At 41.4% G+C, this 23,369-nt stretch overlaps 1 protein-coding gene and 1 non-coding gene across 8 annotated transcripts in view; both read right to left on the bottom strand.

Moving 5' to 3' along the window:
* Ep400 (E1A binding protein p400) overlaps nucleotides 1–23,369 on the bottom strand; it is a 102,988-nt gene that overhangs the window by 61,815 nt on the left and 17,804 nt on the right. For 5 of the 7 annotated variants that reach the window (XM_041648224.1, XM_041648227.1, XM_041648225.1 and 2 more), the window contains 11 exons: nucleotides 18,951–19,041; nucleotides 17,127–17,234; nucleotides 16,232–16,617; nucleotides 12,627–12,923; nucleotides 11,439–11,624; nucleotides 8,125–8,265; nucleotides 7,337–7,415; nucleotides 5,801–5,850; nucleotides 5,231–5,288; nucleotides 2,937–3,026; nucleotides 567–674 (listed from right to left, as the gene is read on the bottom strand). In XM_041648224.1, coding sequence (XP_041504158.1) covers nucleotides 567–674; nucleotides 2,937–3,026; nucleotides 5,231–5,288; nucleotides 5,801–5,850; nucleotides 7,337–7,415; nucleotides 8,125–8,265; nucleotides 11,439–11,624; nucleotides 12,627–12,923; nucleotides 16,232–16,617; nucleotides 17,127–17,234; nucleotides 18,951–19,041 — 1,594 coding nt within the window. The remainder of the gene's footprint in view (nucleotides 1–566; nucleotides 675–2,936; nucleotides 3,027–5,230; nucleotides 5,289–5,800; nucleotides 5,851–7,336; nucleotides 7,416–8,124; nucleotides 8,266–11,438; nucleotides 11,625–12,626; nucleotides 12,924–16,231; nucleotides 16,618–17,126; nucleotides 17,235–18,950; nucleotides 19,042–23,369) is intronic. The other 2 variants (XM_041648226.1, XM_041648229.1) reach the window with 1 other exon arrangement.
* Nucleotides 9,137–9,238, bottom strand: LOC121446666. Its single transcript, XR_005974099.1, has one exon. It is a non-coding gene; the product is annotated as a U6 spliceosomal RNA (small nuclear RNA).

Below are 23,369 nucleotides of genomic sequence, written 5' to 3'. Positions count from 1 at the left end.
GTCTTGCTGCAGAAGGGGACTGTAAAAGGCCCTGAATTCTACAGGAGACCCTCTAACAACTGACACATGTCCTCACATCTTATATCTACCTAATAAAAGCAAAAGAATTAGAATGACTGTCTGGAATGCCTAATAAGTAAAACCAACCACTAAAAGCCTTCAAGTTAATAAGCAAGCACAGCAGAGTCCAGAAAAACAAGACAATGCTTAGGCTCATAAACCACAACACACATCTAGAAAAAATTTTTCTAGATCCTCCACAGTTTACCCAGTGCTCTGGTAAAGATAGCACGTTAATAAGTAAAAACCTCAGAGTTTAAAACTTATTCAATTGGGAAACTGCATATAAAATATACTTCTTTTTTTTCTTGGCTCAAATTCACTTGTTCTTTGTTTACAGTTACAACACAGGTTTTATCCTATCCAAAGCCCAAAGTTCCTGCCATAATTAACATGAACTGAAGAACCTGTCCTTGGGTCCAATACCACCAATTTCTTACATCTTATTTTACATATTTATTTTGGCTTTCATTTTAAACCTGAATTCTTTAACACTAAAAACATACCCTCTTCCCCGCTTGACTCCTCATGATCAGGTTCAGGTTGCGGCCACTGAAAATTTGGCAAAAAGGCACCTTCATACAATTTCATCAAATCAATTAAGGGCAATTCAGCTGGAAAGGATGGCAGAGAGAAACAAGATCATTTTATAACAACTGCCACTTAGCTGTAAAGAAAAAAAAGCACTCAGAAAGGTAGAGCAAAAAGACTGGATAGGTAAAACAGCTGATACAGGCTAGCATGGCTTATCCAAAATGCCTAAAACTAGACATATTCTTATCTCTTGATTTTCTGGATTGGAGACTATCTATAACTTGTCAACTGAGCACACATATGAAAATCTACTATCAAAAATACTCTGAAATCTGAAACTTCAGAACACCATTTCTTTACTACTCAAAAAGTTTTGGATTTGGTCAGGCGGTTCTGGCACACACCTTTAATCCCAGGACTCAGGAGGCAGATCTCTATGAGTTCAAGGTCAGCCTGGTCTATAGAGTTCCAGACAAGACAGGCTCCAAGGCTACACAGAAAAACCCTGTCTTAAAAACCCAGAAAAAAAAAAGTTTTGGATTTTAAAGCATTTTTGAATTCTGGATTTTTAGATTAGGAATTTATAACCTGCAAATTCTAAAAGCACATTTCTTTTCTCTGAAAATAACTTATACAGAGTCTAAATATTTTTTTCAGTTAAATTTATATTAACATTTTTAGATATTTTTTGGTTTTGTTCTGGGTTTTTTGTTGGTTTTTTTTTTGTTTTTTGTTTTTTTTTTGAGACAGGGTTTCTCTTTGTAGCTTTAGAGACTGTCTAAGAACTCACTCTGTAGGCCAGGCTGGCCCCCAACTCACAGATCCACCTGCCTCTGCCTCCTAAGAGATGAAAGGCATGTTTCACCATGACCAGCAACAAATATGATTTTTTTTAATTAAAAGTTTTTTTTTTTAAATCAGACACTATTGAAAGCCATTCTCATGACCAAAGTATAATTTATGTCCCCTGGGGTAGAGAAAAGGCTCAGCAGTTAAGAGTACTTGATGCTTTTCTATACAGAAGCTCAGTTTCTAGTATCTATCTCAGACAGGTCACAATCCATAATTCCAGCTTCAGAAAATTCAATGCCTCTCTGGTCACTTGAACTCATGCACATACTCACAGGCAGACACACATATACACATAATTAAAAATAATGAAAACAAAACAAGAATTTGTATCCAGAATATATAAGTAAGTCAATTAAGAAGAAAACTTAGCAGTCAAATGAGCCAGACATGAGAAAATGCACTTCACTGTCAGCCACCAGGGGGCTCTATCTTTATCACCAGCTCCAAGGCTGATAAAGCATGTAGCTTGGCACAGACATGTATATGCTACATGATTCTGCAAGCTGACCATGTTCCATACCTGAGCCTTTTTAGAGACATATGTGTACAAACACCACAGAACAGAATACCAACAACAGTACTGCTGGAATCAAAGTAACCAAAGACATATTTATGTGTGAAACAGTGTGTAGAGTTAAGGTGTTGACAGCAATATCCAACAATATATCTGAAACTACTGGGCAGAACCACTGGACAGGAATATCAAGCCACACCGTACAAAACCACTGTGAAGGAATTCTGTTTCTGTCTCAACAGTGGCTAGGGAGACTCACAGAGATGGGAGAGGAGAGTTCAGAAAGTGAGCCACAAAAAGTCTTACGTCAGTTGTGATCACCAGAACAGAAGTAATTCAACAGCAGAGATAGGTTTCCTTGAATTTGGCAGCACTATGCTATTGCAAAATATTTGTTCAACTATGCAATGATGTGTTGCATTTGTTTAACTATGTAAAGATGTGCTGCATTTGTTTATGCTGCAGAATATTTACTTAACTATGTAAAGATGTGTTGCTGTTTTACCTTGCCTATGTAAGATTGGTCTAATAAAAAATTGAACAGCCAATAGTGAGGGAGGAGGTATAGGTGGAACTTCCAGGCAGGGAGAGTAAAAAGGAGGAGGAACTTAGGTTGGGGAAAGAAAGAAAAAAAGATGATAGGGAGATGCCAGGCACCAGGCAGACTTTGAAGAAACAGAAGCAGGACATACAGAATGAAAGAAAGGTAAAAAGTTCAATGGCAAAACAGATGAATAGAAACAGGTTCAATTAAGTTAAAAGAGCTAGTGGGACAAGCCTAAACTAAGGCCAAGCATTCATAATTAATAGTAAGTCTCCATGTCTCTATTTGGAAGCGCGCTGGCGGTCCAAAGAAAATGATAACTACACTATGCCCCATGTACTACTGTCATTTGTGTCTGACATTATTTTCAAATGCTCCTGTGTCTATTTAATATTTAATGAAAGTATTTTCAGTAAAGTAGTGACAGCCTACCTTCTTTGGCCAGATGACAAAGTTCTGTGTGGTGGTCAACTAGCCCTTCCTGTGCTTCCTCCTCTTCAATGGTCTCTTCTTCATCTTCCACTAAAATGGTTATCATCAGAGGTCAGGGACATGCAAAAAACCTTACTTAAGTTTTCAGTAACACTAAATATTATTAGGCTTCAAAACTGTATTATAGTTATTAAAGAAACTGAATATAAATTCTTAAAATTTTCAGGCTGATTCCAGAAAACAACTGTTAAACAAGCAACAAACAGGAAATGGTTTCCTTTCACTTCAGCATGTTTCTTCAATATGCAATAGACCTCACACTAGCTCAGAATGCTGGTAAAGTTCCCACCCAGTACAAAGCCCACCGCAGACAAACTACATGCATACTTCCTGGGATGCATGCTTTCTAGGAACTCATCTCTGCCTACTACAAGAAGGGCAACAACCCAGACCAAATGTGTGCCCTCCCTTAGCAATCCTGTGCTTCAAAAGCCATTAACTGAGACCAGCTATTACTTTTCAACCCTAAATTCTCAGAGGTAAGAGGGCTGGCCAGAAGAGCTGAACGTCCTCAGCAGCAGTTCTTTAGGGGCTTCTTCTCATCCGCACTAGTAGATGACCCATCTCTTCCAGAATACGTGTGCATATGTGCACACACACACACATGCACATACTCTGTCTACTATCTGTAGTCCATCCCCAAATTCCTCACTTGTTCACTATAAAACTTCTACCATTCACCAAAGTTGACAAGGCAAAAGATACCACATCTACAGGCCCAGGACACAGCTAGTCCTAGAAATGAACAGCCTGCTGCAACCTTACAAGACAAGCTAGACCTATGTTGGAATTTCATTCTGCCACTTCTCCTGAACTTGCTTAACAAATGAACTGGCTTAGGAGAAAGAATAGTGAAAAGGTGTGGTTGGCCATGCTGACATCACAACTGAGGACAGCCTGTGACAATTTAAGGTGACAACATTGTCAGATATCTATCAAGCAAAGCAGTTCCTAATGAGTCTAATTCCCTAAACTGACCCACTACCTAACAAGGGGATGCCTCCAAATCAGCCAGATAGTCACATTTATAGTCTACAAAGAAAATCATCTAAAATCACTAGACATGGCTAGATGCCACCCCAAAACATCTATTCCTCAATGCTTTCTCAGTCATCACATGTACTGCTAGCTGCACTGATGACTGTGTCCTAGCCTCCCAATATCAGCAGGTAGTCAAGGAGAGAAAGACAAGTACTTAGCCTAAATCCTTCCAAGAGGACCCTTGTTTGGCTGGAGGCACCAGCATTGCTCCTGACCTCTACCTTTCTCCAGCTTCAGTGCCAACAGTCAGAGTTGTGTGGGAGGAGATAAAGAGGGACCATCTCCCAGGAAAATAGCTAAAAGAAGAGACAGAAGACTAGGACAGAGGAACAAATGGGAGAAACAAGAGCACTTTGAAGAATACCAAGTTGCTATGTCAAAGCAGGGCAATGGAACCCAAGCTCCTACTTCTGGTGAGTCACTGTCACTCATTTCTTTATCTTCTGGTGTGAAACAATCCTGACAGCTACCACACTAATAACCTGTTCAAACTCTCCCAAACAAGAATCAACCCCATACTAAAACCTCAAACTGGAAGTTTACACACTGCCAGTCAAGCCAGTTATTGTGCTCCTGAGACCAATGGGACCTCACTCATCTAGCATCTGCTACATACACGGTCATGTGTTTTCTCTAATACCTTATTTCTGCTTCCTTCCTCTATTCTTACAACTGAGAACCAGGCTATCTGTTTGCAAACAAGTCAGAAGCCATGAACACAGGCTGATCTCAAGTCACTCACACTTATTACATCTGTGTTCTACCTTGAACCAAGTGCCAACATTTAAACATGACAGGTACTCCTCCTAAATATCCCAGCCTGGTGACTGTGGTAGGCAGTGAGCATGTCTTCCTTCAAAAGGTACATCTCCACTAATGTACTAAGGTCAGAAAAAGACCTGGCCCTGAATCATCTCTGTGTATCCCTAAGGATCTCCAAATGCACCTAGGTTTCCAGAGATCACAAAATAAGACACCACCAAATTGCTACAGAAACACTCCATATGTCATCTGGAGATACCAAAGGTCACTCTTTTTACTCAAAGACTCCTGGATAAATAAAAAATAAACTTTTAACCCATTTAAAATAATAAGACCATGGTCAAAGTCAGCACAGCTGAAAATATGACAATACAGAATGCACATCCTGCTAGAGATCAAGTCCTAAAGCATCAGGGGAATAGGGAACAGACCTTCATCATCAGTCAAAGATGTGCTAGCTTTTCTTTTCCTTCCAGATAGTCCTAGATCCTGAAACAGAGTAAAAATCACAAATGTGAGATGTAATATCACAGAGTAAGATGTCAAGGTGGAAGTGTCTATTTAACAGATGTCCACTGGACAGCATCAAGGAATTTGCTGGGCAATCATGACATAAACACCAAGGAGAAGGAGTGAGGATATAGATCCTTAATTACTGTATACAACTTCATCCTCTCAAATTCGCAAATTCATATCCCAAGTGAAACTACAGCTATTTTAAGTGCCACTATATTTTTGTTGTTGTTGTTGTTGTGTTTTTCAAAACAGAGTTTCTCTGTGAAGCCTCTGTCCTGGAACTCACTCTGTAGACCAGGCTGGCTTCAAACTCACAGAGATCCGCCTGTCTCTGCCTCCTGAGTGCTGAAATCAAAGGTGTGCACCATCACCACCCAATGCCACTGTATTTTCAAAGTGGACTAATTTCATACCCTACTAACTTCTCTAGGAAATATAACAAGCCCACACTTTGTGTCAGAGAGCAAAAATAACCCTGTACTTACCAGAGCATGTTCTGGTGATGTATCAAATATCTTTAATCTGGACTCTTTCCCTAAAGACACAAAAAATATAGTATTATCACCAAACCTGTGGCAAGATGATGCTTTTTAACTCCCTAAGTACTGTCTACTTATCCGAGCTGAGTCCTATGGCTATCAACAATCAAAGACAGGGAGTACAAATTCCACCACCTCCCCTGCACAGTAAACCCATTCCTTTTAGTAACCCAGAACAACTGTTTTCATCTTGTGGTTCTTTCTTTTCTTCTCTCTCTCCCTTTTTTTTTTTTTAATGTTTTTTTGAGTCAAGGTCTAGCTGAGTTCGGGCTGCCTTCAAATTCACACACCCCTACCTCTACCTGCTAAGCGTTGGGATTCAAATTAGTGCCACTTTGTCTAGCTCTCAGTTTACAATTCTACAACTTTAGTAATGGCCACCTCTCAGTCTGCTCCGTCACCAAAAATATAAAAGGTATGAGGGCTCCTGGAACATCCTAAGGACTAGAGAAGACAGTAAGTGCCACTCGTGTTGGTGTCTCACATGTACCTAAGTATTCAATTACTGGGGGAAAAAAAAAAACTGAGATACAGAAATATCTCAGTAGTGCAAAGGCTAACCCAATTCCCAAAGGGCCCTATGCCTGACAGATAAATCAGTTGGTCTCTTTACCGTCCAGAAACAGGACTTCAATTATGAAAACATTCAGAGTCGACCAACTCTGGGTTACTGACACATAGTGGAAAGAGCAAAGGCGCTGAGATGAAGAACGAAACTGTTGCTGGGCCTGGTGGTGTACACCTTTTCATCCCAGCACTCGGGTGCTAGAGAATAACCTTTCCTCCTGAATTTCAGGCCCACAAGGGCAACAGAGGGAGATCCTACCCTCTCCCCACAACACTCCTTTGTGTATGTGTGTATGTGTGTGCACAAAATAAAACAAGCAGAACAAATGTATGCAAATGGTCTCCTAGCCAATGAACTCTCTAGCCAAAACCAGGAAGGTGAACACAATATAAAAAAATGTGAAGCCTATGTGTACATATCCTATAAGTTAAATGCTAGGCCTTACAAATGTTCTATCTAGACCTCAGAAATCTCTATATCTGAGATTCATTCATTAAGACTAGCTTTAAAAGCTTGGCAAGATGGCTCAAAGGGCAAAAACACCTACCATCAAGCCTGATCATCTAAGTCCAGTCCCCCAAACTCATGATAAAAAACAAACCAAGTCTCACAAATTGTACTTAGACCTCCATAGGCATGTGGTGGCACACATTCACTCATACATATACAAAATGAATATGTAAATCTTTGAAAATATTTTAAAACTATAGGAGGACCAGAAAGATAGGTCAAACCAGTAAATCCCCTTTCTGCCAAGCCTGATGGTCTGAGTTTGATCCTTAGGACCCACATGACAGGAGAGAACCACCTCTAGAAAGTTGATCTCTGACCGTCTCACATGCCATGGTGCACATGTGTCTTCCCCAATCCCACACTAAATAAATAAATGTAATAAAAAAGTTTCAATATCATACCTCTTCTGGAAACTTTCTGTAAATTTAAGGCCTTTTTCCTTTTCTCTTCTAATTCTACTTGTAGTTTTATTTCTACAACCTAAATGTAAAAAAAATATATATATGAGTAAATAAGCAAGTCATTATGGACGTAAACTGTGCAATTCCGCACATAGCACATTAAACTCACACAATACTCGTTCACAATACTTAAGGAAAAAAACTCAGTTTGGTGCTCTCCTCTTTGTTTTGTATCCTAGTCTATTCTGCTCAAATTCTATTAGGCAGTAAAAAAATCTCAGTTCTTAAAAAAGTGTGTAGATGGGAGCAGGTATCCTGAGACACTGCCTTCCACAGCCAAAGCACACCAACAACTACTTGACAGGCCTTCACTATATGTTCATTTCAAAGCTGCCACAGCTGCAAAGGTAAACAAAACAAAGTGGTGAGAACAGGATCATGCTAAACCTTGCAAAAGACTAACAAACACAGAGTGGCAAGTGAGCACAAAGTCTCGGGGTGCACACACATGAATGTTGAAGCTCCTAAGACTCTGTCCCCTGGCACACAGCCTCACAGTTTGGACACATTTGATTTTTTTGGATTCTTGTTTTTACTATAAAAGTTAAAGCCAAAAGCATACATGAGGAATCAAACTGTTTTCTTCTTTCTAGAGATATGACACACGTTTTCTGGTTGGTGACAGTAAACCAAAGATGACAGGTAACCACAAAAACTGTCTACTGCACTGCCCCTCTCCCCAAGCTGAGCTGATTTTCTTTTTAGATCCTACTAATTCCAGCATTTACCTGTTCAATGTTTGACCAAAAACATTCTATTTCACGGGCAGTGGTGGCAGCGATGCGTCTCAGCCTGCTCTGCTCTTCCTTCTGCCCTCTTTCCTCGCCAAGTTTCTTTTCCTCGTGATGACGGGCTACAGTTCTGACAAGCTGGGGAAAAAAGTTCAACAGTTTGTTGTACTCAGGCTGGTAAGATGGGTCAGCAAGTAGAGACACTTGGTACCAAGCTTAACAAGTTGAGATTGGTTCCTCAAGAGCCATGTGAAATGGAAGAGTCAACTCCCAAAAGTTGTTCCCTGACCTCCACATGAATGTGCACACCTATATGAAAAAAATAAAGAGTTGGGGGGGGGACAATAAAAAGAGCTCTATGCTATGCCAAGAGAAAAGGGAAATAAGGGGGGAAAAAAATTAAGACTTCTCAGCCTAGCCTAGCCTAGCAGTAGTGGAGCACATCTTTAATCCCAGCACTCAGAGGCAGAGGCAGGAGGATCACAATTTCAAGACCAGCCTGTTCCACAAAGAGTAACCATACCACAAAAAACAAAGCCACACATAATTCACTGATAGGTGCCCTCCTAGGCTCTTAGGTCTGCTAGATGAAAACATGGCTAAAAGCAAATAAATGCTGTCATTTTTTTACCTGACTTTTCTAGAACTTTATCTTACTATTTACATCTATTTTTCTCACATATGAAACTACATTTCTACTATATGACACTACAACCTTTTTTCCCTGTTTCATGTGATTAATATCTTCACATTCAACAAATACACAACATGCCTAATGGGCCATTGAGTATTTCATTGCATGAATGCAGCTAAATGTTCCTACATATGGAGATTGTTGGGTTGAGATAACTCACATTTTTCCCTAAACAAAAATAATGTTTATTTTCTTATTTTTGAGGTAGGGTTTTGCTGACAAGTTTTTTGGGGGTTTTTGTTTTTTGTTTTTGTTTTTTTAACAGTAGAGTAAGTGTGTGCATATGTAGGTAGGTGCATGTGAGTGTTAATGCTCTAAAATATGGGACACTTCATGAATCTGAGTGTCATTCTCGCACAGGGCCATAATAATCTTCTCTGTATTTTATAATATGTGTTACTGAAGCAAGTAATAATTGTTTATTCTTTTTTTTTTCTTTTTGATTTTTGAGATGGTTTCTCTGTGTAACAGCCCTTTCTGTCCTGGAACTCGCTTTGTAGGCAAGAATGTCTCCAAATCTGCCTTCTGAGTAGTGGGCTTAAAGGTGTACAATAGCCAATAGGCAAGGATTTTTTTTTAATTATTTTTATGTGTATGAATATTTTGCTTGCCTATATATGCAGTGCCTAAAGAGGCAAGAAAACATCAGATCCTCTGGAAATAAATTATAAATAGTTATGAACCACCATGAGGGTGGGTGCTGGGAATCAAATTAGGGTCCTCTGAAAGAGCAACCAGTACTTTTAGTATACCTGAGTTATTGATGTGGGAGTGATTTCTTATTAATAAAGAAACTGCCTAGGCCCATTTGATAGGCCAACCCTTAGGTGGGTGGAGTAAACAGGATACTGGGAGAAAGAAGCTGAGTGAGTCGCCATGATTCTCACTCCCGACACAGCCGCAGGTTAAGATCTTCTCCGGTAAGCCACCTCGTGGGCTACACAGATTATTAGAAATGGGTTAGGTCAATATGAAAGAGCTAGCCAATAGGAGGCTGGAACTAATGGGCCAGGAAGTGTTTAAAAGAATACAATTTCCGGGGCTGGAGAGATGGCTCAGCGGTTAAGAGCACTGACTGCTCTTCCAGAGGACCCGGGTTCGATTCCCAGCACCCACATGGCAGCTCACAACTGTCTGAAAATGCAGTTCCATGAGATCTGACACCTTCACACCAACGAACATAATAAAGTTAAATAAATAAAAAAAAGTTAAAAAAAAAAAAAAAAAAAAGAATACAATTTCCGTGTAATTATTTCGGGGCATAAGCTAGCCATGTGGGCGGCCGGGTGCCGGGGACACAGCCCCGCTGCTCATATTACAACAAGTTATTAGCACTGAAACTGACTTTTTTTTTTTTTTTTTTTTGGTTTTTCAAGACAGGGTTTCTCTGTAGTTTCAGAGCCTGTCCTGGAACTCACTCTTTAGACCAGGCTGGCCTTGAACTCACATAGATCCACCTGCCTCTGCCTCCCTCCCTGGTGCTGAGATTAGAGGCTTACGTCACCACCGCCTTGCTCCTTTTTGTTGTTAAGATGTCTATGTATATACCTTTTTTGTTGTTGTTGTTTTTCGCAGGGTCTCAGATTGGTCTCAAATGTGCTATGAGCCAAAGATGATTTTGAACTTCTTATTCTCCTACCTCCACCCCCCAAGTCTTAGAATTCCAAATTATAAGTGTATACCACCACACCTGTGTTATAAATGCTGGCAATCAAACCCAAGAACTTCAGGTATGTTAGACAAACACTCTGCCAAGTGAACTACATCTCAATCTGAAGATTTCAATTTATTTTAGGAGACAAGGTTTTACTATATAGCTCTGGCTGACCTGAAACTCACAAAATAGATCAGGCTGGCTTTGAAGTCACGGAGTTCTACCTGCCTCTGCCTCCCAAAAACAGGGATTAAGGTTGTGACCTACCATATCTGGCTTAAGATTTTACTGTAAAGAATTTTTTTCATGTGCTTGCATGTTTTCCCTGAATGTATATATGTGTACCTGTGGGTGTCTGTTACCCTCAGAGCCAGAGGAAAGTGTCAGAATCCCTTAAACTTGAGTTATAGATGGTTTGGGTACCCATGTGGATTTGGGAACTGAACCCAAGTCCTCTAAAAGAGCAACAAATGCTCTTAACCACTGAACCATCTCTCCAGGCCAATTTTAGATATCATTCTGTGTTCCCAATGAAAATACTCTATGTACTTGCCTGTATCAGCTCCAAAAAGTAACTCATTCAACACAGAGCACATACCAATAATCACTGTCTACCTCACCTGAGATAGAAAAAGCACTCAACTACAATGAGACCAGGCACTAGTGTCTCACCAATACTCTCATGGCTTCCTTGAAAGCTCTCCTTGAAGCTGGTGTTTGTTTCTCCCTGTCCCAGTGAGAAGGAAGGGTAGATGTAGGCTTAATGTGCAGAGCTGACCCCTCACTAATTAATGCCTATGAATTCTGTGCTGTTCTTCAGCCTACCTACCCTACCCCACCAGCCAGTGCCTCCTGAGTGCTAGGAGTAAGGTCATGTGACACCACCATTTAAGGTATGTGCCTGGCTCACAGCAATTTAAATCTCAACTACTCCAAAAGGCACAAAGCATGTGTCAAACCTACCTTCTTAGCAGCAGCCAACTTCCACCTCCGCTCCTGGGCAAAGTCTGTGGCCATCCACTGCATCTCTTCCAGCAGGTAGTCCCAATGAGATTTAGGGCGTGGAGCTTCTTGAAGCTTTGGCAGCCGCCTTAGGGACCACAAGCCTTCCTTCCTTAAATCTGCTATTCGCTGATGGATCTGGTTTTCCTGTAAGGAACATGGATGTGGGGGGTAAGGGTCAGCATGTAATTAAATGTACTCTGCTAAACCCTACTGTGTCAAGCTCAGGAACTGAAAGAGAGAGACTCAAAGAGGTCACCGTTCAAGGTAAGTGTTCACACAGGTTAAGTGGCTCTAGAAGAATACCATAGAGTCAGATTCTCTCAGACACCATCAAGGAAGCCAAGCAGTAGTGATCCTGCTGTCTCTAAAGAGCAAAATAAAATGGCCCAGATGTAAACTCAGTAGTAAAGCAACAACCTAGCATCCCAAGACCCTGGGTTCAAGCCCCGAGAGCCACCAGAAAAAGAAGAAAAAAGTTAGAATGAAACCAAAAGGACCAATGTTTACACCAAAAAATCAGTGTGTACAAGGGAAACAACAATGCCAGGAATTTGCTTTACAACAACTAGGAAGAAGAAAAATAAATAAATAAATAAAGACTAGCCACAGAGCTAACATCAAACTAGACAAAGAGAAGCACTTAGTTTATGTCAATCAAATATAATGTGTGCTTCTTTAAACTCCTGATAAAACTGAACAAAACAGTCCTCCAAAAAGAACTAAGTACTACGTGCTGGGCATTGCCTCTTGAGGATGTGGCTCCTGCCACTCCTGCCTGACTCCCACCTTCAGCCATGACTGGACAAAAATCAGTCCACCATGGTCAACTTCACCACAAGGCAAAGACGTCCACGAGTCTACTTTGTGCAGAAAAGGCTGCATTATTTAGTCCCAGTCCTGGTTTCTAATGATCATAAACCAAGTACTCAGTTCTAAACTATCACAGCCTTTAAATAATGAAATATATATCACAAACCAGAATACAAGATGAATTCTGGCTATTTTGTATGATGACATAAGTCTTTATTTTGTTCAGTTACTCTCTTAGTCAAGCTGGGAGCAAGATCTCCCAAACCCAGGCTAGCCTAGAAAACAAGAAGATTCTCCCAAACAAATAGGCTCTGTACTTTGCCTGGGCACACTTACCAGTGTTATCTGTTCGGCCAGCTTATCCTGAGAACCATCCTGGGATGAGGTTGCATTCTGAGCAGGACTCTGTGGCTTGTGGGGAGCTGACACTGCTGCCCCTGGAGACCGGGAAGTGATGGGAGACAGAGCCTTGCTGGTAGCAGTAGAGGGTCTGTTCACTGGTGAAGAACGAGCAGACGAGGGTCCAGGGCCTGAGCCACTCACAGGTACAAGGGATGAGGAAGAGGAGGAAGTGGGCAGAGACCGCTGGCAGGGCTGGGCAGAGTCCAGGGAGGGCCTGGTCGATGCCACTGTCTAGTGGGCAGAAGACAAGTGAACCAGGGTCAGGACAAGGCTTCCACAGGTTCAGAGTGCCCAAACGGCAGAGAACTCAGTCAACACAAGCCAGCACAGTCAATGCCTTCCTCTCTATGGCAACACATGCACACAAAATTAATCCTATCACAAACCACAACTTGGAAGCACAGGTTAGATGATGTCCAATAAATTGTTGTACTGCAAAGAACCTAACAAAAGCTCCATTATAAATTGTATATTATCTCAGAGCTCATGGAAGCTTTCTTCTTCTTCGGGTTTTTTCTCTTACTTTTAAAAGGTAATTTAATTTTTTTTCCCTTAAAAAAAAACAACAAAAAACAAAAAACAAAACAAAACCTTGATTATAAAGCCTAAGTATCTTCCTGCTTCAGCCTTCTGAGGGCTGGGGTTACAGATACGCACCATCATATGCAGGTTTTATTCCTTGCATGTTTGGAAGGTGGTGCTGTTTTCTTAATTTCTTGTAATAATTTTGGATCTGATTGGCAAGTTTTATTTTTTTCATTTATGCAGAACTAAAATTTGTATTATATAAGGAAGGAAAGGCAGTTGCTTTGATCATGAAGGCACATCTTTTTTTAAAGATTTATTTTTTTATTATATATGCAATATTCTGCCTGCATGCAACCCTGTGGGCCAGAAGAGGGCACCATTACAGATGATCATTACAGATAGTTATGAGCCACCATGTGGTTGCTGGGAATTGAACTCAGGACCTCTGGAAGAGCAGACAGTGCTCTTATCCTCTGAAGCCCTCTCACCAGAGCCTTGTGTTATATTTTCATGTAACAATATCACTCAAATGTCAAATGAGCTTATTATTTTTATGTATACTATTTAGAGACAAGATCTCAATATTGTAGCTTAAGCTGTCCTTGAACTCTCCATTCTCCTGCCTCAACCTCTGGAGTGCCAGGATTATAGGCCAGTACCACCAAGTCCCAGCTTGGCTTCTTGCATCTTTTTAACAAATCCAAGTATGTCTTTTATTGCAGGAAGGCTAGAGAGATAGGAAACCTTTCTGTACTGTCCAGAAGCCATTCTCACGAAAGGGGCCTCAACCCCAACAAGTCTGTGTGAAGTTCTCCTAGGAGCCCAGAGAGGAGGTCACTTAGAAAGAGGTGAAGGGCAAGGCTAGATTGGCAGGAAGGCCAGTCAGGCCCACAATCCTAAAATGTTAACAATGACTCCCACAGGTGTCTACCTCAGGGGCCCAGAAGTCACAGTAGGTACATACATAAAGAAATAAAGCTTTATTCGAATATAGTCACCTCATAAATTATCTGCAGCTATGTTTTCAGGAACAAAGCTAAGGGACTGACAGAGCAGAATGGCCTGCAAAGCCAAAAGATTCTCCTATGGCCCTTTACAGAAAACAGGGGCTAATCCCAGCCCAACTCATCAGAAACAAGGGTCTCTCCCATCAAACTGAAGATTGATCTGTGGGCCTCAGACAAGTCTACTTAACTTTCTTTTCACTTTTGCAACGGGATCTAAGTTGGCCAAGACAGCCTTGAACATGCAATCATCCTGCCTCAACCTCCCAAGTAGCTGGAATTACAGACCTGTGTTACGAGGTCTAACTAGTAATGAGTTTCTATAGATTTATGGTTTCTTTTTTTTTTTAAGATTTTAAATTATTTGCATGTGTATGTGTCTCTGTGTGGGTATGTATGCACACTTGGGTATAGGGAAGACCCTTAGAAGTCACAAGAGGATGTCAGAACCTCTGGGACTGGTCTTACAAGGGGTCATAAATCACCCAATGTGGATGTTGGGAACTGAACTCAGGCCCTCTGCAAGAGTAGTAGTATGTGCTCTTAGCCTCTGAGTCATCTCTCCAACCCCGGACAGCTTCTTAAAAGCCATTTACCATAGCTGATCCTTTGTTTGTTTGTTTGTTTGCTTTTGTTGTTGTTATTTTTTCCAGACAGGGTTTCTCTGTGTAGCACTGGCTGTCCTAGCTGATCCACTTAACAACAAAGGCAGGAAACAAAGGTAAAAACCACAATGCTGCTCTAAGGGAGGACTGTGGCTGCAAAAGAAGGACGATCACTCTCTAGAGAGCAAAGCCTGGTGTAATGGTGTGCGCCTTTAATCCCAGCATTTAGGAGAGGGAGGCAGGTGAGTTCAAGGCCAGCCTGGTCTACTGAGTTGAGTTCCAGTACAGCCAGGATTGTTGTACAGAGAAACCCTGTCTTGGAGGGGGAAAAAAAGAGAGAGAAAGCCATGGGGACAGAGTCTAGTGGTCCTGGGGGCAATCACCTTCCTTCCCTAACCAAGTGTGTGGGAAGTTTCCATACATGCCTGCCTCAAAGCTCTAGAATGACCCAAGATACTTGCCACTAAGATGATAACATGTCAAGTTTTTAACCTTATGGCTTGAACTTCTCATGAAATGGGAGTAGCAAATTCCACTGCACAAAGTTATTGGATAGAGAAATTACTACCAGTGACATTCCCACCACAGCACATGGTCGTCAGTATAGATTGTTCTTCCTTTTCTGTGTCCATCTGTTTTAAGCCTTTGCTGTAAATCCTAACTGGAACTCAAACTCTTCTGAGAAGCTCCCTTATTAATGAGAGAAGTGACAGCAGAGGGGCCCAGTACTCGCTGTCTCCCATCTATGCGCTAAAGCTGGTGTACCTGCCATGCTGCACAGTCTCAATGGACTTCAGGAGTGGGAGAAAGCACTCACAAACCCACATAGGTGTAAAGTCAGTGAGGAGAAGTGGCATCCTCAACACTAGAACAGGCACAGTGCCATCACACTGGTGGAATTCATCATATTAAAAAAAAAGGAAAAGGAGGCCTCAAAGGAGGAAGCCTAGCTGATGGTGAAGATCATAGCTTCACCCTTGAACAAAGCTGGAGTCAACTCTAAATTATCACTTCATTGATGTCTCTTTGGGTCAATCCCACAATTTTTAAAACTGGTAAAATTGATCACCACATAAGGTTTCCCAGAGGACCAAATGGGATGACAAGTACAACATGCTCCAAATATCATGAGACTTAACAGGTCGAGGCTCCTCTACTAAAAGCAACAATAATAATGATTTTCTATTACTTTAACGATTGTTATACAGAGCCAAATAGAATTAATTTGCAACTGCTACAATAACCAACTGTGCTAAGGAAGGCAAGTAAAGCTGCTTCAAGGAATGTGCTGGTTCAGTGCAGACCATACTACCAAATACCTAAACTGCAGGCCATCTTTGCAGACCGCTTCCTCTTTTCTTCTGCACCTCACTAGTCAAAACAGCCAATGTCCACAGAGTACCTGGGTCTGGGAAGAAAGCTGAGAGGTCTGCATCTGTGCCTTCCCGGTCATCGGAACATGGAGGGTCGGCTGGGCAGGCTGTGGAGAAGGAGCAGCAAGCTGGCTAGGCAGGGGGGCAGGGATGGGGGCATTCAGCTGTGGAGTCTTCACTGAGATTTGGAGCTGAGTTGGAGTTTCCACCATCTGTGACTGCTGTGAAAACTGTAAGGTGGAAGAGAGAGCTGTGGCTGGGACAGTGGCTGGGGGCAGCCTTGCAGGGAGCTGTGGTGGTGGGGTGTGCAAACTGGCGGCATTCTGCACAGGAGGCCCTGTGGAAGGGTCATACTGCTGTTGGCTCTGCTTCTGTCCAGTGAGTTGTGTAGCCTGAGGAGTTGGGGGCATCCCTCCTGCAAAATAAAAAAATAAATAAAAACCCAAAGCAATAATCTCAGTGCACAGCAGCTTCCACCAAGTGACTCACAAGGACTCAGACTGGACATCCTGCTGCTCACATGAGAACTTTTAACACTCAAAATGGTAGTGTCCTAGAGCAGACCTAAGGTCAGAATGAGCACACAAAGAAGGAAAGAATGCACCCAACTATTGCAAGTTAGTACTAAGCAAAACGAGCATCCAATAACCACAGGGCACCTGACAGCAGTAGGAATAAGGACACAGAGATAAAATCACTTGGAAGTACAATGTGGAGATGCGTGACTCCTACTAGAAGGGCAAGAACCTATCGCTAGGGGCTTTCTCATACTGAATTGACTGAGATGCAGAAACACGTCCCCACATGGGAAATTCTATGTCCAGTACAGTCCCTTAACTGCATGGTCCCAATGTGGGCCGGGCTCTAGGTTTTGGGCATTCCCTCATGACAAACTAAGAGTGCTGCTCTACTGCTGGGTCTTACCTTGGACTGTCGGCATTAACTGCTGCAGAGGGACTCCTGCATTCACCCCTGGATGCTGGAAAACTACCCCTGGATGACCCACTTCAAGACGAGGTCTCTTAGACTGCTCTAGAATCATTTTCAAGAAAGGTGTCGTTTCATGTAAAAATAAAACCACAGAAATAGTAGGAAAAAAAACAAATGTAAATGTTTTTATAGTCTTTGAAAAGGGAAGCCCTCCTACGCTATAAGGGACAAGACTGACACAGTTCCATTAAAAATCTGAAAGTACAAAGAAAAGCATCATACAAAGGTCAAAGGACAAGCAACACATGACTGGCAGAGGCTCACTTCATCATTCTCAAAGCACTCACAAGTAACATGAGAAGTTTCAATGACAAGGACAATTGACAGAGAACATCAATGGCAAGCCAGGGACAGGTTCACAAACGGTTAATGAGCAATAAAAGAAAAGCTCCTGTGCACCCTTACTCAGAATCAGACATCCACATCCAAACAAGAGGTGTGACTTCAGCCTCAGGTAGGACTACCAAACATTAAAAGATTTATCAAAATAAGGAAACTGGACAGAGAAAGACAGAAACTGGACATGCCTACTCGCGGGCAGGCTGAGAGCAGCACCACACATCACTCTTCTGGACCTGGCAGCTCCTTCAGATCAGCTACCAAATATATCAAATGAACATTTCAGACTATACGTCAAGTCTCTGCTCATTCTGGCAGAAAATCAAAACAAAACAAAAACCAAAAAAGTATAGTAATAAACATGGAAGACTAGCAAAGAGTGATAAAAATCAGCCATCTGCCAGGCGGTGGTGGTGCATGTCTTAATAATCCCAGCACTTGGTAAGCAAAGGCAGGCAGATCTCTGAGTTTAAAGCCAGCCTGGTCTACAAAGTGAGTTCCAGGACAGCCAGGGCTATACAGGGAAACCGTGTCTCAAAAAAGCCAAAAAAAAAAAAGTCATTTGTCCAAAGCCATGTGTAGTGTGGCACACACCTGTAAACCCAACATTGGAATGCCAGAAGTGGGAGGTTTTCTCCACGTTCAAGGACAGCCTGAGCTACATGAAGAGTTCCAGGCCAGTCAGATCTCATGATAGAGTATCTTTGAAAGAAAAAAAATTCATCCACATAGTGAAACATGGTGAAGATACTGGAAGATTCAGATGCATTGCCTGGGAAAGTGACCTATTAAGGTTACTTTTTTTAAAAGTAACTCTTTGTGTTTACGTCTTAGTTTTTTTCAGAATAACTCAAACATATAAAAATTTTAAGTATACACTGAAGAATGTCTGTGATAATCACAACCTACTGACAGTGACCCCCTGCTGGGACTGCAGAAGAAGCAGGCATCAAGGCAGAGGCAGCTATGTGTCACCTTCCGAACTACCTGTGCCTCTCACATTAAAAAGAGAAAAAAGTGCCAGACAGTGGTGGCACACACTATTAATCCCAGTGCTGGTGAGGCAGGGGCAGGAGGATTTCTATGAATTTTAAGCCAGCCAATGCTACATTGAGAAACCCTGTCTTTAAGAAAAAATTTTGGGGAGAGGGAGAAAAAGGGGCACGGTAATTTAAAAAATAGCTTCCGAAGGTGATTATGCAGTTCCAACAGTGAGTCATACCGGCTGTTTAAGTTTCGGAAAGCAGATGGAATGTGCAGAATTAATGAAGTTTCTAATTCCAATACAAATAAAAACTTATGCAAATATTTTAGCTGATAATAACCAAAAGAAAAATTAACTTAAAAAGTAGAAATTAAGTTCTTTAGAAACATGTGGCAACTAAACCACCACTGCATTGTTGGCCACACCGGGCATACCTGTAGATGGCATCACCTGCTGCCTCTTAAAGGGGTCGGCTTCTGTGGCACTGCCAGCCCCCACCACGAGACTCCCAGTCAGAGCTTGGTGCTAAAAAAATGAAAAGCAGTAAGATTCTTATTGTTATAGCCATCAGAAGAACGACACACACTACACCACCATATCTATTCCAAACACTGACCTCTCTCCCTTTAATAAAGAGGCTGCTACTACCTACCCATCATCTTTAAATACACATATATAATGTATATTAGAAATACTGTAAGATTCTAACTTACCTCTTAGGAGAAAAAAAAAGGACTGGTAAAGACCTATTATTCTGGTTTTAAATGGAATTTCAAATCATCACCAATCTACAAAACTAGTTTTAAGTACTGGCTGACAACAAAAGAGCTGGTCAAGACCTAGGAAACCTTACTTTTAGTTGTGAGGCTACAGCTTGGTTGACCTACATTCATACTACCTGGTCCAATTTCACACCAAAAAAATTAGTAACAAAGGGAAAAATACAGGTGCCTTCCTACTGGGGATCAAACCTAATAAACAACAATCTATCCAGAATCTTCAAGATGATGTTTTTTGATTACCACCCCCATCTCTCTCTCTGTGTATATATAAACAAATATGTAGTCATATATTTTTCATTTGCATATACACATACACAGATGTGTGTCTACATATATATCTATGTATGTGTATATACAAATGAAATATGTTACTTAAATAAGGCTTAAATAAAGCAGAGGAACTCAATCTGTATGAGTTTTATGGTTTTAACTAGGTGCATATGACATTATAGAGAAGGCAGAACTATGAGGACACAAGATAGTCAGTGGTTACAAGGAGTGGGTGGGAGGGATGGGTAGAATGCAGCACATTTTATATGATCATGGCAGTCTAAACCTGTATTTAGCACTGAAACAAGAGGGAGCCCCAGTGTATACTACAAACTCTGGATGACAATAATGTCCACGCAGGAACAGTTAAACAAGTGAACCCCTGTGGGCAATGTCGACAGAAGTCAGGTTACACATGTGGGAAGACAGGGAAAAGGGGATTTAGATCATCTCTGTACCTTATTTCTGTTCTGCTATAAATCAAAAGCTGCCCTAAAATAAATAGTCAAGCTTGGTGTACACATCTTTAATCCTAACAATCACAAGGCAGAGGCAGGTAGATCACTGAGTTGATGCCAGCCTAGTCTACATAGTGAGTTCTAGGCCAGCCAGGGATACACAGTGAGGCCGTGATACACAGTGAGGCCTTATTTAAAAACAATTTTTAGAAGACCTTTAAACTAAGAGGAGAAACTCCTACCTATAACGCCAGCACCCAGGAAGCAGAAGCAAAAGGATCTATCTAAGTTGGAGGCCAGCTAGGGATACATAATGAGACTCTCTCATTAAAAAACAAACAAAACAAAAACAAAAAAAGATAAAAAACTATAAAAGCATAATTTCATGAAAAGCTATTGACATGTCACTTCACAAAAAGAGCAATGAACTGAATCTTGGTCAGCAAAGACTTCTCCATCTGAGCACTACCCCTGCCATCTAAGCACGTCCCTAACAGCAGCACTGCCCAGTAGATAGAGGTTATGGGATTTATCTCTAAAAGATTTGGTTCTTCCAATTTAAACACCAAAGTTACGGGTGCTAATCAAAAGACTATGTGCATGAACTACTGAACTAAGTGCCTCGAGGCCTAGAAAGAGACAGGGTTTGGCCCCTGTAGCCCACACTACAGAATATAGGTTCACCAATAACAGGAGGCACAGTGAACACAGAGGTGCCCTGTTCATATTTAATACAGACAGGCGGAAGAGAGAGAGCAGGAGATCGAGTGTGCTGGCTAGTCTCATGTCAACTTAACATAAGCTAGAGTTATCTGAAAGGAGGGAACCTCAACTAAGAAATGCATCTATAGCCGGGCGGTGGTGGCGCACGCCTTTAATCCCAGCACTCGGGAGGCAGAGGCAGGCGGATCTCTGAGAGTTCGAGGCCAGACTGGTCTACAAGAGCTAGTTCCAGGACAGGCTCCAAAGCCACAGAGAAACCCTGTCTCGAAAAACCAAAAAAAAAAAAGAGCAGTAGTGGTACAGGCCTTTAATCACAGAACCTAAAAGGCAGAAGCAGGCTGATCTCTGAGTTCCAGGACAGCCAGAGCTGTATACAAAGAAACACTGTCTTGAAAAACCAAAAAAGAAAAGAAGAGGAAGAAGAAAGAAAGAAAGGAGGAAGGGAGACAAGCAAGCAAGCCTTTGTAAATCCAGCAGTAACTAAAATTAAAAAAAAAAGATCTAGTAGCTGTAGGGTTTTTTCGTAATTAGTGATTGACAGGGAGGCCCAGCCCACTGTGGGTGATGCCATCCCTGGGCTGGTGATACTGGGTTCTGTAAGAAACCAGGCTAAACAAGTAACGAGTAAGTAACACCTTCCAAGGTCTCTGCAATCAACCCCAGCATCCAGGTTCCTGTTCTGTTAAAAGTTTCTATCCTGACTTCCTTTAGTAATGGGCTACAATGTGGAAGTGTAAGCCAAATAAACCCCTTCCTCCTCAATTTGCTTTTTGGTCATAGTGTTTCATTGAAGCAATAGAAACTCTAACTATGACAAAGAAGGAAGAAATAAAGGAATGATCTGAAAAATCAAAACAATGGCTTCTCTGTGAATGGGATTATAGATAACTTGTAATTCATGTATGTGCACTTTTCTTAGTTTTCCAAATACTGTGAAATAAATGAGTATCACATTTATTCTTTAGTAAAAAGATAAATGGCTGGCATCCAGGAGCGACTAAGTACTCTCTATTAGATGAAACATTCTCCAAATAACCATAGCTCCAGGTGAAACACCAGAACAAAGAAGAGGTAGCAGGTGCTAGAGAAGGAAAAGAAGTCTCGCAAGTTTCCCAAAGTTGGCAGGCGGCATGAAGGTGGTCCCCAAGCTACACTCAGTGGAAGGAGGACAGGGAGAGCAGAGACTGCGGGACATAGGAGTCCTGTTTACCCTGCCTAGGTATGACTGGCAGAGATACTAGGAGTCTGACTGACCACCAACCACATTCAAAAAGGCAGCGTACAAAGGTCAAGATAAGAAACTAAAATTTAGTGCCACCTTTCTTAAAGGAGAGCAAAATGTGCAGCTGCAACGCAGTAGCCAGGAATGGTAGGCTGAGTCCTAACACTCAGGAGAGTGAGGCAGGGGGACTGCAAATACAAGGCCAACCTGAACTGCATGAAGAAACCCTGTCTTGATTTTTTTTGTTTTTCTAGACAAGGTTTCTCTGTGTGGCCTTGGTTATCCTGGAACTTGCTTTGGAGACCTGGCTGAAAACTCTGCTTGTTTTTTTGTTTGTTTTTTTTTTTTTTAAAAAAAAAAAGTCAGGTACACACCTTTAATCCCAGTACTTGGGAGGCAGAGACAAGTGAATCTCAGTGAATTCAATACCAACCTGGTCTACAGAATGAGTTCCAGGACAGCCAGGACTGTTACACAGAGAAACCCTGTCTAAAAAAAAAAAAAAAAAAAAAAAAGCAAAAAAACAAACCACAACAACATTAGCTACGAAGCAGTTAGATGACTCAGCAGGTGACAATGCTTACCACCAAGTCTGATAACCTGAGTTGGATCCCTGATACATACATGGGAGAAAGGGAGAAATCAAGTTCCCTAAGTTGTTCTCTGATCTACGTATTTATGCCATGTACTGTACTCCCACACATACACAATCAGTCAGCCAATAATGTAGCTTACAGAGAATCTAACTCAAAATAATTGCTGCCTACACAAGGAGAAAGAACCTGAAGCTTCTAAAGTCAAATTTCTCTACTTTAAATAAGCAATGAAATGGCTAAATGGCTAGACCACAGCTTCTAAGACTGATGCTGTCACTAAAGGTAGAATGGGGACAAGGAAGAAGAGAGAAACCTTTCTGAGTGCCTTTAAAAACATATCTATTAGTGGAAGAGACTCAATAACCTCTTATCTCTTAATTCAAAGTTTTCTGACACCAGATTTGGTATGGACAACACAAATACAAAGCCTACCTAAGATTTCTTTTCAAAAGTATGTACAGTGGTGCTGGAGGGATGTCTCCATGGTTAAAAGCATTTTCTGTTCTTGTAGAGGACTAGCGTTCAGGTCCCAGCACCTACAAGGTGGCTAACAAGCTCTAGTCCCAGTGATTCCAATGCTCTCTTCTGTTCTCACAAGCACCAGAATTAATACAATACACATACATACATGCAAGTAAAACACTCATGTGTACAAAATAAAAATCTTAAAAAACAAAAAGAGCTAGACTTGGTGGCACAGCCTTTTAAAAATCTCAGCACTGGGGGCTGGAGAGATGGCTCAGTGGTTAAGAGCATTGCCTGCTCTTCCAAAGGTACTGAGTTCAATTCCCAGCAACCACAT

Source organism: Microtus oregoni, unplaced genomic scaffold, assembly GCF_018167655.1.
Source record: "Microtus oregoni isolate MIOR12 unplaced genomic scaffold, Mior012 000003F_ref0000135, whole genome shotgun sequence".
Taxonomy (NCBI): domain Eukaryota; kingdom Metazoa; phylum Chordata; class Mammalia; order Rodentia; family Cricetidae; genus Microtus; species Microtus oregoni.
This window is presented reverse-complemented; position numbering and strand designations above follow the sequence as displayed.